This window comes from Dromaius novaehollandiae, chromosome 6 (genome assembly GCF_036370855.1).
Source record: "Dromaius novaehollandiae isolate bDroNov1 chromosome 6, bDroNov1.hap1, whole genome shotgun sequence".
In the NCBI taxonomy this organism is placed as follows: domain Eukaryota; kingdom Metazoa; phylum Chordata; class Aves; order Casuariiformes; family Dromaiidae; genus Dromaius; species Dromaius novaehollandiae.
Genome location: NC_088103.1, coordinates 37256583 through 37272526, shown reverse-complemented (window position 1 = coordinate 37272526; position 15944 = coordinate 37256583). Strand labels below are relative to the sequence as shown.

The window sequence follows — 15944 nt, the reverse complement described above, 5'->3', positions numbered from 1 at the left end:
GAAGGGGTACTCGGCTCTGCTGGGGACAGTAGTTTTGGTAATACTTTATAGTGGTTTCAGAAGGATGAAAAGAAAATCTAGTTGGAGACAGAGAAGAGCCAGTGAGGACCAACAGCTTGCCCAATCCATTTGGAAATAAAGAGAAAAAGGGAAATGAGGACATGTGTAGAGGAACAGGAGCGGGTAGTAACAATTATTAATAATGACAGAGTCAAACGCTGACTGCGTTCATTACAACTCCTGTACCAGAAGACTGCAATCACCCTTGCAGCAGGAATTACATGGTAAGAATCACAGCTTTTAGAAATTACATTTAAAACCAAACATTTTGGCCTCCTGCTTCCATCCTGTCCCCCAAACTAGCTTTTATTTGTTTTGTTTTTTAATAGCTCCCCTGGAAAGTTAGAAGCGTGTTGTTGCTGGGACAATCGCCTGCCAATATATATGCTTTATAATTCTCTTTATTAAAATCTTTCTTTTTAAGAAACACAAATTGAAACACTTTGCAATCAGTTACACAGATCAGTTAATATTGGTGACAGGTCCTATATAATTAGACGAGTACTACAAATTCCAACTGTTTACAAGCCAAAACTTAAATTAATGAGATTATATAAGCTCAATAAATAGTTTATCTGGTCCAGTTCAAGTATAATTCAACAAATCACAGCCTTAATCCTCAGAGAATAGAAAAACCCTGAATATAACCAGCCTAACACTAATTTAGTGTTAAAGCCAACATGAAACTTTGGCAAACCTTATGGGGCAAGAGTTTTTTTTTTTTATTTTTACCTCAAAGAAAGTAAGTTGCAAATTGACATTAAAGACTATTTGAGATTGATACAAATTTTACACAGATGAAAAACATAGTCCCTATTCAAAAAGTGCAATCTTTGGTTGAGATGTGTTGAAATGATTTCTATATATTAAGGAAGCTCTTTTTAAAATATCAATATTTTTTTGGCTAGACCTGAGCCTGCTTTGTGCTATATATATATATATATAAAATATAAATATGTATTAATAAACAGCATATATTATAGTGATGATGAATTATGCCAACTAGGAAAAGTAAAGATTTTGAATATAATAAATTGAAAGAAACAACACATTTTTACACAAGCTGAGAAAGTTAAGTGGCTGCCTACAGTGGTGTTCTTCCTCAGCAGAATAGGTAGTAGAGAGAAGCTGAGGAGTTGAGTGCCTGTCAGTATTGCATGATGGCCCGTTGTGCGAGGCGGGGGAAGATTTCCTCTGAAATCTCAAAGTGCATCAGGCTGAAAACAGACCATAGGGATTGTTAGGAATTAGTCAAGACTTGGGATTGCTTTTAACTGCTTTAAAATGTTGGATTTTTAAGGGGAGAAAGGACCTTCTCAGAAGGAGAGCTGCCTGTGTGGCTGTACCCAAGATTGTGCAGAATGCTGTCATGCCAGGAGAGAGCCCAAAAGAATGGGGAATCCAGATCTCCTCTACAAATGTCTGGATCTGATCACATTTATGGGACTAGGCACTGCACCTGCATCACCCACTTGAGTCACCTGCTTCCAGAAGAGGACTCTCCATACAGAAGAGATGCCACCTGGAGCTTCTGGCTTCCTCAGTGGCAAGCAAGGGACTGATGACCCAAACAAGCTATCTGGAGCCTGGACAATTCCTGGTGAGCCTTGGTCAAGACTCCAGCTTTTGCAGACCAGGATGGAGGCTGAAACTGAGGTGAGCATATCTCAACCAGGGTCTGCAGGATACCAAGGCCCATACTGTAAAGAAGAGATTTTGCATGTCCAATACAACTGGTCAGGAAAAAAAGGAGGTTAAATGTGTGAGTTGTGAATGATGGGAGTGACTCTGGTGTCAGAATTTGAGGAGGAGGGAAGTAGTTTGAATCATCTCCCTTAAATCCAAAAATGAGCCCCTGGGCAAACACTCCTTTTAATAATTCTGCTGCTCCCAGTCAAAATCTCATGGTTACCTATTGCTTTCCCTGCCTGCTTGTATCCACCTGTTGTCTGTTTTCTAAAAGGCTGATTTAAAGCTCTTTGTCCTGGGAAAGTCTTTGTTGTGGATTTGTGCCTATAATAAAGGCAGTGGACCCGTAGCTTCTACTGCAATAAAAATAAAGAATAATAACAGTGATACTTTTCTCACTTGAGGTTAGCTGGGGATAAAGCTGCTGGAAGCATATGACTTTGATATATAGTCAGCCATGTCTCAGATCCAATTAAGCTTAACCACGTGGTCTAACAAACTCCCATTAGGCAAGTGAGAGACCCAGTTTGATAGCAGGGTAGGCTTCAAAAATTGGATGCTTGCATTTGGAGTGATTTCCTTCCCTTATGCTCAGATTGTGCTGATGGGCATGAAGGGAACTTCATATTCAGACGATACATGACCACCTTGAGAGCTGTGCTTTAAAAGACAATTGCACAATTTTTACTGCCATTTTCGTAATCATATACTCTGTAATACAAGCTCTCGCTTTGTGCTCATATTTCACTGCAGTGTGAAAAACAATCAAAATAAAACCCAACCCTTGAAGGAAGAATAACTTGTTTTGCAATTTTTTTTACATGGGGAAAACCAAAAAAAGCTGTTTTAAAGGGCAGATTGGCCCAAATTTTAACATATTTCAAGTCTGGACAAAGGAGGATTTATGCTGTAATGCTTTTCATTTCCCCCTTTCTTTCAAATGGGCCATGTCTGAATTTGGGATGCAAAGAATCCCTGAACTTGTGAGAAATGTGGTTTCCAGCTATGAAATCTGAACCCACCTCTGGTAAAAATGAATGGAAAACACAGGCCGTGAATTGGAACAGAGTCTAACACAACAACACCGGGCACCCAGGGGAGACACTGCCCGGCTAAGAGGTATTTCGGAAAAAGAGTATGGCTGCTGGCACAGGTAATAATGGGCCAAATACTTTGGTGAAGGCAATTTTGGCAATTTAGTCACTGTGCAATATTTTTTGACACCCATGTCATTCTTAGGGATGGCTAGAATCTCCTGGAAAACTATTTCCTCCACACAACATCTAAACAGGACATCTAACACCAGCAATTTGTGCAGAACTTACTGTGATGAATATTAGAGTCAGGCAAAGAATAGAAAAATGTCTGCAAATCCCCATCTGTCTAGATTGCATGGCGCTTTTTATAAAAGCATAACTCCAGGATCAATTCTGGCAATGGTTTGCATACGTATTCACTTTACTACACAAAGCCCTATTGAAGTGAACCAGAAACTTGTACAGTGCATTTCAAAGGCAGTTTGCAAAATACTAAGCAACAACTGTGCAGAAACAATAGCTCATAATAATGCCAGAGCTGCTGGTGCATCCTGTGTTCTCAGTGCAGTATTCTGTGAGCCATCAGTTGTTGTATTTGCCTAAAAAATTCTGGGAAGTAAAATACAAAAACAATATGAAAAGTCTGGCATCTTTCCATACAGACCAGGAAAATTCAAGGTTGCCAAATTGAGGAAAAACAAGTTTGGGAAAAAAAAAAACAAAAAACAAGAAGACTCCAAAAGCAAACATCTTGACTAAATATGTCTACAAGTAGCATGGTCCAAACATGTGGCGCTTTAAAAGACTCTTGTGGGAGTTTCAAGTCTGTAACACTCAAAGTTAGCACTCTCTAGAGTGATCAAGAAGAGTTCTAAACACGAGGACAAATGGAGAACATCTTGATCACACCACGGAAAATGTTGAGAACCGGCGCAGGTCAGCTGCCAGCACACGCATGTGAATGTTCTCGCTGTGCTGGGTTCAGGCTATGAGCTCGCTGGGACACAGACTGTGGCTCCCTCTGCATTCATATAACAGGAAGTGCAGTCAATGCCCAATGACACAGATATTTGTCATTTCTCCAAGCTCTAAGACATGGAGATGGATGCCAACCGGGTTTACATTATGCCATCTACTGATTAGGTTTAGCACAATGGTTTTAGGTGTCCTATGCAAATCCTACTTCTCATTGGGGTAATGAGTGTCTGAAAATATTTTAAGCAACATTAAAGACTATTTATAGTCACATTTCCTTTCCTTCCAGCGTCTACTGGAGGATGCTGAGTCCTTCTAAATACTCTGCCTGATCTGACGTGTCACATCAGAATTAAAACTTTAAGAATCCCTGAGAATTCTGATTTAATCTAGGAAACCACTCCCAGCTCACAGTGTGAGAAAGAATTGCTCCACTTGTTACAGATATGCCAGCATTGCTTCACCGTGGGAAACTGTTTCAGGCATTTTGGTTTTTAATGGCACTCTGGGCATAGATGCATGGAACATGCTCTTTATTTCCCCTCCTCTGTACAGTGCAAATTGACAGTTATACCATAGAAATAAAAAAAGAAGTATCAGCATTCACTCATTATAGCTCTTCCAGTTCATCCACATCACAGTTTTTTCTTCTCAAAGTGAGGAACGATTCCAGCGTCATCCTGGTGCAGAGTGCTGCCTTCTTCATTCATTTTCAGGCTCTCTTCTGCAAGCTGGGATAGATACTTCTGCAATCACATCAAAAACAAAGCATCTGTACAAAAGCTGGAGAAACTCAACACAGGATGCTTACACCTCTTCAGAGTTCTTACACTCTCCCAGCACCTCACAGGGGAAGAAAACACGTAGAAGCCCCATTTTGGAGAAAAGTCAAGACAGGTATTGTAGCTGTGTTAGGCAAACTACCCTAATACACAGAGAGCCTAAGAAGTTCAGTGATTAAATCTGTGCCATAAGGGAAATTGGTGACAGAACCAGGAGGACCATCACCATGATTCCTCATCAATCTGTGTAGCTAGACCTCACCTTTTCTCCTGGCAAACATAAACTGACTACTTACTACTCCCATACACTATAGGGCAAGGACTAACACCATTAAGTCAACTGAATTATGCTAGGATAAAACTAGTGTGGCAGAGTAGATGGAGTTTCTGAGTCATAGTTTAAAGCATATACGTTACATTTTCAGACATGCACCATGTGCATGAGAGCATTTTAAGGGAAGAATCAAATTCAGTAATAATTAACACAATTTAGCAATCTGGCTTGAGTATTTACATACATTGTGTTGCTTTAAGATAAAGCATTTCAAACCTCTAAATACCCAAGGTGATTTGAAAATACAGAACTGGCCGGTGAGGCCTTGAACCTTCTGGCAGTATTCTTAGTTGGCAGAGGTGCACACAAAATGGAAGATGAACTGGTGTGTGTCTGAAAATGGTGCACGAAGTGTTTATTCAAGGTCAACTGGCATAGGAACAGAATCGAAGAAGCTTCTTCACCAGCACCTGGTCTAGAGACACTCATGGGAAATACCCATATAACAATGGAGAGATGGTCTTATTAATGACTTGTACCCATTGTTACAGACACACCCCACATGCAAGAATAACTGACCTGAGTGTTATCAGGATTCTAAAACTCTCCTTTCCAGCTGTTTAAGCATTCTGGTTTGCTTTGAAAAGGCCATCTCAAGTCACTGCAAAACACTGTCTAGTTGCAGGACTCCCCCAAGTGGAGTTTACTCTTTGGCATCCATGCGGAAGAGGTGGAATGAGGAACAGCTGTAAAGAAACTAGGGCCTTTCTTGGTGTGCTAGAACAGGTTGTCTCAGGTAAATACGAGTTTTGGAGGAAAGAGGTACATCTGAAAGGAACTCAGTAAAGGTACAAGGTAGGCATAACTGTGACAAAATGATGGCTGCACCCCTGCTACTCTGAATAGAGAGATTTGGCTATGGAAATTACAGAACTCTTAATCTTGATCCTAGAGTACAAAATTCCACGTGGCTGAAGGCCAGAGTAAATGTTACTGTAGCATACAGAGATATAAAAACCGTAAAGGTTGGGAGGAGTGTTCCGTACTCCATGAACTGTAATAAATCACTAACACTTGTCAGTGGATCAGATAACCCATGCTTTTTGTTTTTTAATAATTACCCATCAAAATAAGACTGAGGTTTTCAAAGTTAATAAAGGGTGTGGCCATCACCTTTGGTGTCAGCTATCATGGGTAATGTAATCACCAGTTTTGAAGTTCACAAACCAGAAATTCAGATTATAATAAAATGGCAGTAAAGGAAGAAATATTTTTCTTTTTTGATGTAGTTTTTGATGAAAACTACATAAAGCCAGAGGAAAACAAAATAAAATGCTGCACTGATTTGCCCAAGGGTAGCTTACACTAGGTGAATCTGAAAGCTTTTTGTAGTAGTGGTGGGAGGGATGGCCAAATGATGGATTTTTGCGGCACTGAAAATGCAGTGGATCTGTAAATACAAATACCACCTGGGAAATTATTTGTTACGCTGAAGAGAATGGAAAATTGGAAGAAGTCTACCAGGCTGGTGAAGAAACAGTTGAAGTTTTTTCCAGTGATTGTTATTCTTCAAGAGGCACCATACACAGATGAAGTTGACTGTTCTACTTCAAGACAAAATCCTCATCTTTATGGAAATGAGGCTTTTGGAAGAAATCTAGTAAACAAACTGTTCAGTTTGTGTAAAATTCCAAACACTGGTCTTCTATTTGGATGTGGTGCCAAGGAGATCATGTGAAAAACAACATGTAGGAAATCAAACACAAAGACTCACAGCCATGAGAGCACCTGGGACAATGTTATTGTCACTGGCCAATGATATTTGTCATGTAGACATGACAACAGGAAGACACAGGCTGCAGCAGGTTATGATATGGTGAAAATTAGATTTCATAGCTCTTAAATTGGTGGGTACACTCATTAAATTGCTTCAGCATAGGAGAAGACTGAAGTTTATTGCAGAGTGCATAAATGAGCAGTACTACAACAAGAAGGGTTCTAGTAATGCAGAACAATTATTTAAAATTTGCTGTGTTTCCACTTGAAGAGATAAAAGTTGGATGGTTATTTATCAGACGGTTAAATTCCTCAGTTTAGTAAGATAAGAGCTACAGCTCCACAGAACAGAGTGTTTTCATTACCATATTTGACAGATTTAATTTTATCCGGTCTTGTGGTCTCTGCTTTTATCTCAAGTCAGTTTTAGAAATCTACCACAGTGCTCATGGGAAATGTCTTAAAGGTGAGAAAAAAGGTTTTTCCATGCTGACTTAGTTTTAATTGGACATTTTTTCCATGACTTTGACAAAGTAACTTAGAAAATGAAAAAAGGCCTCTTCTACAGTGCCAATTGCCGTGGCAGGGGGTAGACTGGCAATCTCTCCCTAAGCACCATAAATTTATTTGGGACAGACTCACATGGGACATGTGGCCTGCACTCAGTGCTGCTACCTTTGGTGAATCCCTCTGGATTTTCTTGTATGAAACACAAAAAAGACGTGCAAATAAGGCACCTGTTCTTCAGGCTTACACTTGGAAGATCCATTACTAGCAAACAGCAGCTCTGCAGGCAAAATCTTTAAACGCCAAAGGCCTTTGTATGATTAGAGCTAAGTAACTTCAGGAAAGTCAAGAAGAAAATTCTCCCAGAGAAATTATTTGACTTTCTGTCACTTAAAGAAAACTATTCACAGAAAAGTTAATACCTATTAGCCAGCTAGGGAAAGATGGCTATTGCTTGATGAGAAACAGAGCTCCAATGTTTACGATGAGCAGGGGGAAGGAGCAGAGAGAGAAGGGGCAGCCTTCTTCTATGCCTTTTGCTGAAAGTGTGCAAATGCCAAAGGCATTGCTAGTAAATCTGTCTTCTGCAGTGTCCACAGCCCTGCACACAGGCAGGGACTCGAGGAGGTGAGAGGCAAGGCTGCCTCTTCTGAGGAGTCCTCCACTCGGGGCAGTTAAGGCTCATGCTGTCATGAACAGCAATGACTGATACTATCAACCGTGCATCTGCAAAGTGATCAGGGCAGGGTTTTTTTCTTTTAGCTGCAAGTGCTCATGGTCTCTGTGTGCTATTTTCAAATATGGTGGCATAGGTTTATTGAAACCATACAAGTAATTACACAAGAAATTACACTCTTCTGCATATCCTTACAGAAATTATTCACTAGTGGTGCTCTGCGCTGTGCTGCTCTGTAGCAGAGAGAGGAGATTTCAGCTGGTCACAGGAAATGCCCTGGATACCCGTGTGTCATGTAATACTGTGTGATGAAACATGCTACAGAAATTCACATGAATGCAGAAATAAAACTATAAGCCTCATTAAAGAAGTGGCATGTTTAATGGTAATGAAATTAAGGAATGAGAAAGGCTGCTGGGCTCAATCCCAGCGACACCAATGTCTGGAACTCTCAAGAACAGAGAATTAAATGGTCCAAGTTGCACGCTGTGCTGGTGACAAGGACGAAATATAAATGAAATGATAAAATGATCTCCTGGCCCCATTTTATTTATGATCCATAAGTTGATTTCAGGGACCCAGGAGTGAGAGATTAGTGTGCTACTATTCACAACTACTGCAATGTTTTGCTTATGTATACTTAACTTCTTTTAAATTCTGTACACAGCATAAAAAGTAGTTTTTTTACAGCACCATGGAACTTGAACGCAATCCACCCCAATAGCTAGTTGTCAGCTAGTTTCAAGACTGTTTTTACCTGAAGATTTCTGTAGTGAACAGTACTTCTGCAGTGACTTGTCTTTGCTGTCTCTTCATTTGTGTAGAAGAGTCCACAGAGCTTACAGTAAAACCCAGTTCTGGGCACCACAAATTCCACACCTACAGAGAGATTTTGAATTACATCAGGATGGCAGTTGAAACCCTTCCCCCCCAACAACAAACTTCCTGTTAAAGAAAAAAGATGCTGTTTAGTTAAGTGACATAGATCTGAAGACTGTGAACATCAGATTCTCTTCTTTGATTTACCTCATTTTGCAATACTGACCCGCAGTTTAAAATCATGTGCATTGCAAATACACTTTACACGTCTCCTCTCTTAGATATACATATTTAAAAATGTACCTTCTCTCACCTAATATTGACTGGAAACTTCACTGTGTAACTTCAAGGGCTGGAATAGCTATAGTACTTATTAGTGGCAAATTCATGCTTAGGTTAGGCAAATTATCCTTAAAGATGTAGCTCTCCCAGGTGTTTTACTCATGATCAGTGTTCACACAGTATAACCAATACTTTTGGTTATGCTAAAAAGTATAACCAACACTTTTATGACAAAGACTTTTAAACTACTAAGTATTGTCCATACCATATGTCTTAGACTTAAAACTCTCTAATTTCTGGAGAATTTACTGAATGATCCTCCCACCCTCAACATTCCTTGACTTTGCCAGAGCTGCTACCCAGGTGTTGCTGTAGGGATGTGCGTGTGCCTGCCCTGCGGTCCCAAAGTGTTAACAGCAGCCAAAGCAACTGGGGCTACCAGTGCTCCGGCAGGCTGATTTATCCTGCTTCTTTGTTACTGCCTATGTCCCCTGCATCATGCTCAGGTTAGAGGCAAAGAAGTTCGGTTCAAGGCAGCGTATTTCATCTCATACTGATATTAATGCTACCTTATGCCATTTATCTGGAATTCATTCATTAATAATGATCTAGAACTGAAAGCCCGGTTCTTCCAACGGCTACTGCTCTTCTGTCCACCCTGTCTCTTCATTCTCCTCACATTCGAGCTGAGAAATAAACCTGGCAAGTAGCCTGAAGGTGACATCTTGTTGTAATTTCTAGATACCGCAGTGGGCGGCATCTCCTGCCGACGGAGACCGCGGGTCGGACCATACCTAGGGGAATGCTGAGTTCTGTGAACACATCCTCTTGTTCCCAGCCTGGCGGAGAATGGGTTCGCTTCGAGTCTACCTCCGGGTAGTCAAGAGGTCTCATTTCCAGGTACCTGGAATTTGCTTAACAAATGAATAAATGTGTTGAATGAAAACAGTTTATTACTTTAAAGAGACATTTGTAAACTTCTTGGAAATACTTTCTGGGTGGAGCAATAAATTAAATAACATCTGGAAAAATGCTTTTCTATTCAAACAAAATGCCTACTCAGTGCAACTCACAACAGCTATACTACACTGATGCACACACCCCTATTTCTCCCAGTAGATCCTTTCTCTATTCCTAATTGCATGGCCATTATGTTTTTTTCTTTTTACATTTTAAACTCTCAAAGGATCTATAATATTATACAGGCCTCTGGCACAAGCACAGTCAGACCGCAGCTCCACAGCCACATACGGCTCAAACGGAGCTCTGTGGCAGGGCTGTGCTATGCGACCAGAGACAGAGCTGCCCTAAAACAGGGCTGCTGAGAAAGCGGGGAGCCAGGAGGACCTGCTGAAGGCAAATCACCCAAGTGCATCCGGAGCTAGCTGCATATGCAGAGCAAACCTCCCTCTGGCAGGACCCCTGAGGGACCACTGCCATGGGGCACTCTGCTCCCATCTTCAGCTCCCTAAGGGATGGTTTCTGCTTTACGGCTTTTGGTTCCTCAAAGATTTTTGTTTGTGGCCAGTAGGGATGGGGTGTTTGGTCACTGCTGATGAAAATTAACAGACAGGCAGGAGATTCAAGGTATGGAAAACAATGAATTGATTTGCTGAGAAGGATAAAGCCAGTTAGAATGACGGACATTCTCCCCTCTGACTATGTGAATTGCTTTTATTAGCAAAAAAGAGAAAGTCGCTATCACAGAGCAACAGAATTACAAATAAATTGGTCTGATTCCCAATCTTCAGTTCTTACAGCAAAGAACTGGTTTCCTTACCCTGACAAAATTCCTCTTGCTTTGCAAATTTCACCTAGATGAGGGATATGTTTTCTCATAAAACAAATACATTTTTGCCCAAACCAAACCCTTCCTGCCTTTCAAGCCTGTAGTTCAAAGATCTGTAATTTCTGGCTATGAGAATGAAATTCTCTCCATTGTTTTAAATATGCCTAGTACATGATTTAAAAGAAAATAATAAAAAATCCTGACCGGTTGGCTTTCAAGTTAACTTTAAGCCCACTGCAGGTTTCCAACTCTGCAGAACAGATCCTGGAAAACCCGTGAGTGTCAGATGGGTGTTCACAGGATACCCAGGGCCTTTGTTGCAACTTAAGTCCTGCTTAAGTTGATTTCTAGGGCTGATAGGTGCATTAGCGGAGAGCCTAGAGCCCAAAGACCCTGCCTCGCACTGAGGATCCCAGATGTCAAGTCCAGGCAGATGTCTGGGAAGCACAAGCTCCCCTGGAGTTTCCAGGTTCCCTGCCAGGAATTTGGAAGCTTAGATGCTGAAAATGCCCAAGTTACTGTCTCTTGGGATACTGAGCTTTCATGTCAGCTGACTGCCCGTGAAGTGGGCCAGGAGAGCCAGCTGGCCCAAAAGCCTGGAAACTTTGTGGTCCCCAGTCCCGAGGAATTCACAAGGCAGTGTTATCTCCAAAGGTGCAAAGCTTGGCAAGCTGTCTTCAGGCTAGACAGGTGAGTTTTGAAAACCAAGTGAGTTTCAAACCTGTCCTGGTAGAAGAAGTTTGTTCAAAGTGAGACATTTACGTTAAATGTTTTTGCATTTTCCGGTGGAAAATGGCACTCTCAGGAAATTTCCAGGAACTTCTGTTCATGAATTCTCCATCACACAAGCTACAATAACAACCAAAAAAGAGCATTCCTGGCCAACATGGTATATGCTGTTTTCCACTTTCTGTCATTATACCCAGTCCATTTACTTGTGTTTCATTTGAAGGAGTGACAGGGAACTGAGGTGAATTTTAGACACTCAAGACTTTTTTTCTGACAGCAAAAATACTAATAGGCAGCTACAATTACATTCATTGGCTCTATCTCACAGCATGTCATATCAGTTATATTAAAGGCAGCATGTGGTAGATAACAGAAGATAGGGCAAGTCCTGACAAAAAGCATGTATTTGTGTGAAGAGGGACCAAGAAGTAATAATCTACAAATGATTTCCATGTTGCTAACACTTCTGTACAGTGCGTAAGAATACCTACCTTGACTAGGAGCCAGCCAGACATTAGAGATACCTCTCCGCTGACCTTCAGAGACTGTCACTCATTTCATTGACAATTCAAAATAAATTTAGCAGGGCACTGAAAGACTTCAGCTAAACTCATGTGAACCTTGATTTGACAATTATAGTATCATATGCCTTGCAGAAAGCTTGCAAGCTGCTTATCATATTTCCTTTACACTATTCAGCTAAAAGCCTCTAATGATTTAGCTTGGTGAATGGCAGTGGGGTTCTTTTACTGAGCTTCTCCAAGGACAAGTCTTGATCCTATTAGCAACATTTATTCTGGTTAGCAATAGATTTCAATCTACTGTCAGAGAAAACATGTAAGGCTCTCTGCAGGCTGAAAAGAAAAAAACAGTAGTTACCCTTGGCCTCTGAACACTCTTGGCTTCCATGTCTTGTTTCTTCACCAGCATTTTTAACAAGCATTTCCATAACTTCTCTATTCTCAGCTCCTTGTGATCCCATCTGTTTGTAATCATCTATGAATGTGTCAGGGAGCTGGAGAGTCTCTTCTTTCAGCTGAACAGAAGGTATATGGCGATCTTCAGGCTCTAAATGAACGTCAGAGCTTTTATCAATTTTTTCTTCCTTCTGCTGGTGATCAGACTCCTTAGCAGGTTGGTCTTCTTGCGATTCCTCTGGTTTCTGCTCAGGGTCCAGATTTAGGCTTGATGCTTCAGTAACCGCATCATCATTACCATCATCCTCATCATCCTGACAGCCACCAGAAGAAGCTACACTGCCCTTTGCTGATCTGAAGTTTGTTTCTAAAGCTTTATGGGCAAATTTGTCTTCATTCCTGGTTAAGTGGCTATGATCATTTTTCAGTTCTAATGTGGTTGACATACAGGGACACATTTCTGAGATGGCTTTATTTTTTTGATCAACAGGTACTATTTCTTCAAGCTCAGTGATATCAGGCTCCATAATTAGATCATCTTCTCCTACTTCATCTACTGTCACTAATTCCTCCATGTTAGCAGGATACCAGGTCTCACCTTCTATCTCACTTCCACTCTCCCAGTCTCTTTCCTGTCACAAAAATGTAAAAAATTTGAGAAATCAGTGATTATAGATCATCATTGTTAAAAGTGGGCTTTGAACATCAGTAACCAGGAAAACTTTTGAACTGGTCATGCCTAATCCCTCTTCTAGTCTAGTTCCAAAGAACAACATGCCTTGGTTCTATGATTTTTAACCTTACAATAACAAGCAATCTTTTAAAAATAATCATATAAGCTTCACTTTAGGGAGATCCTGTAACTGCCTTGGGGAATAACGTCTCTCTAGTCTCCCACTTCCTGCTTTCCTGTAAACAGCAGAACAAGGCACAACCTGCCACACTAGTCATACTCTGCTGCGTGACCCCAAGGAAATTACCCTCTCCCCTTTCTCTACCTCCATCCCAAGGTGACCAGAAACAGGCACCACAATGAGAATATACTGAACCCCAGTCTAGCCATTGTAGCTTTTACTTTGCTGGATTAGTCCTTTAATTTCCTGCAGTGACTGAGAAAATGTGGCTACCTTCTGTAGTCATTTCCTTCCACCAGCAAGAGCCCTCTGCCAGGGACTGTGTTGGTAGAGGTTGGCCTAGACCTTGAGAAAAATCAGTTTTACAGTTATACTCAAAGGTTTATAATCTGAAATACCTCATACATGCAGTCATAGACTTAGGATTCTCAGACACTAATACTGGATTTCAGAAGAATTAGAATTGTAAGGTATATGTAACTTTCAATACACACTTGGTGCAGTTTAGATTTCAACTCCCAGAATCATCATTTGCACATAATCTATTAATAATCTGTATTCTCCTTCTGTGTGGCCATTCCCACACTTCCCCTCCTAGAATCCTAAAACAGCACGAAAACTCTGGGAGTTGACACCATTCTTGCCAGGAGATCAGTTTTCTACAGCAAGAGATATCAATAGCTTCCATATCTGACCATCAATCCATGACCCTAGAGATATGAAGCTGGAGGAATTCCAAGGACATTGCTGTGCCTTACTGTGATGCTGCAGCAGGGGTGCTATAAAGACATAATCTAATTAAAAACAGAAACAATCAAAAGAAGCTATTATTTATAGTCTATTTAGGGCCGATATTCTGAAAAGTTTTCATCGTTAATCTCCTCTTTCTCTGCTAAGTGACCATGTCTCCTATTTTGGGCACAGTTTGCAAAGTTACACAGTTCATTTGGGCATACATTACTTACAGTTGCCAGTGCCAAGGGCTATGCATGTGAAGCAATGTACATGGGCAAAGAGCAACTAAAAAAAGAGCTCTGGGGAGTTCAGAAAAAGAAGAGGTCTCCTTAAAGAAGAGGTCAAGATAAGGCAAGTTATTTTAGACAACCCCCTTCTGTAAACTGTCTACATAACTTTCATTGGGGATTTAATATTTCAGTTAGGAAAATGTGCTACCAAATCTGGGTTTTCACTCATTTTATTGTGGAAGGTAAATCAACAATGTGTAACTAACCTTCTCCTTTCTCGTGTTTTCCAGAATCTCTCCAGATTCTTTTTCTTGTTTATTAGCTGAAGGTGGGCTCTTCTCTGGAACTTGCTCCTTTTTTCCAAGCTAAAATAAATACAACATATACATGTATAGCAACACACAGTGGTGCTCTATTATGTTTCTATTCTGGGTCTATGGAAGCAAAGTGACTCACAAGGTCACATTCTTTATTTCTAAAGTTTATGCAAGTCAACTGGACTGTGGGAAAAGACCCAAGAATTGGATTCCATTAGCAAAGCTGCACAAATAAGAATTAAGAAAAAGAAATTGAAACAAAATTAGAGAGATGTAATTTATATCACAGAATTGGCTGGAAGACAGGTGGGGAAGAATATGAATTCATTAAAATTTCCAGCCTCCGCTCCTGTTCTCTACCCACATCTGTTATGTTGGCTTGGACATGGTTAGGAGAGCAGCACTGTTAAAACTCTGCAAAAGACCTCAGTTGTTTTGTTTATTAATGTTGGATCAGTCGAGAATGCAACTACTTGCAGAGTTCATACTTCGGAAGAACAAAATCACAGTATTACCTAACACTTGGTAAAAGAGGGAAGGAGCAAAAGTGTGAGTTTAAGAGGAGTCCCTATAACTCCCTATTAAATTGTTAGCACTAGTCCCCAGAGAGGTGTGCCTTTAACAATGCCAATTCAAAATGAATTGAAAAATATACAGAGCAGTGTGCAACACTGGTGATTCGGGAAGCTTGGTCTGACATTTCTGTACATAAGAGAGAAATATCCTCCCAAGGAGCCATCCATCACAGTGAAATACCAACCAAAAGAGAAAGATGACAAAAGGTGGTACAGACACGTCTATGGCACAAGATAGTGTCACTGCCTGTTACAGAGACTAGCTGAGTTACGTGATCTAGAGATTTCTACCAAGCTTTCCCCCCGCACGAGAAGAAAGAATGCAAGGTCAACCAAAGACAACTGAAGACAGCCCTGGAAAAACAAAGTCACAAGCGAGAGATTGACCCCAGTCAGCTTAGCAGCTCCGCAGCCTCCTGTGCCAGCGTCCCTGTGGGCGGATGGAGGGAGCGTATCCCCAGGAGGGCCTGGGGGAGGCAAGGTGGCCATAAGCCAGTAACAAGATCCCTGTAAAGTGGGGACGTGAGCATGGGCTGTGCTGGGACTGAGTGAATGAGGCATCCCCGAACCATTCCCTCTCCACTCCTTCCCAGAGGAGAACCTGGGAAGTGACAGACACTGTTACTTCACCAACTGCGAGTTTTATCCCAGACATCTCATAGCTTTACGGGTAAGCTGATCCAATGCTTCTGCCAAGGGGTCTCTTCCACCACTCCCTTCACTGTGCTGTTGAGGGTGGGAACATACAATTACTAGATACCAGCTGCTCTGCTGAGCTGACCAAAATAAAATGTGTTACATTGGATTTAAAAGTTTGCTCCCCATTTTGGCAGTATAACAACCAATTCCCTGTATTTTCCTACAAATATTTCCTATCCCTGTAAAGTACCACTACATTCCCAGATAATTTGCTCCACATCA

At 41.0% G+C, this 15944-nt stretch overlaps 1 protein-coding gene across 2 annotated transcripts in view; it reads right to left on the bottom strand.

Annotated features, from left to right (window-relative positions):
* Positions 1 to 443: 443 nt before the first annotated feature.
* Positions 444 to 15944, bottom strand: part of RBM20 (RNA binding motif protein 20) — a 102621-nt gene continuing 87120 nt past the window's right edge. For both annotated transcript variants that reach the window (XM_064514212.1, XM_026117519.2), the window contains exons 10-14: positions 14398 to 14496; positions 12275 to 12944; positions 9672 to 9791; positions 8534 to 8655; positions 444 to 4507 (exon numbers count right to left, since the gene is read on the bottom strand). In XM_064514212.1, the coding sequence (XP_064370282.1) occupies positions 4397 to 4507; positions 8534 to 8655; positions 9672 to 9791; positions 12275 to 12944; positions 14398 to 14496 (1122 nt within the window). In that variant the 3' untranslated portion in view covers positions 444 to 4396. The remainder of the gene's footprint in view (positions 4508 to 8533; positions 8656 to 9671; positions 9792 to 12274; positions 12945 to 14397; positions 14497 to 15944) is intronic.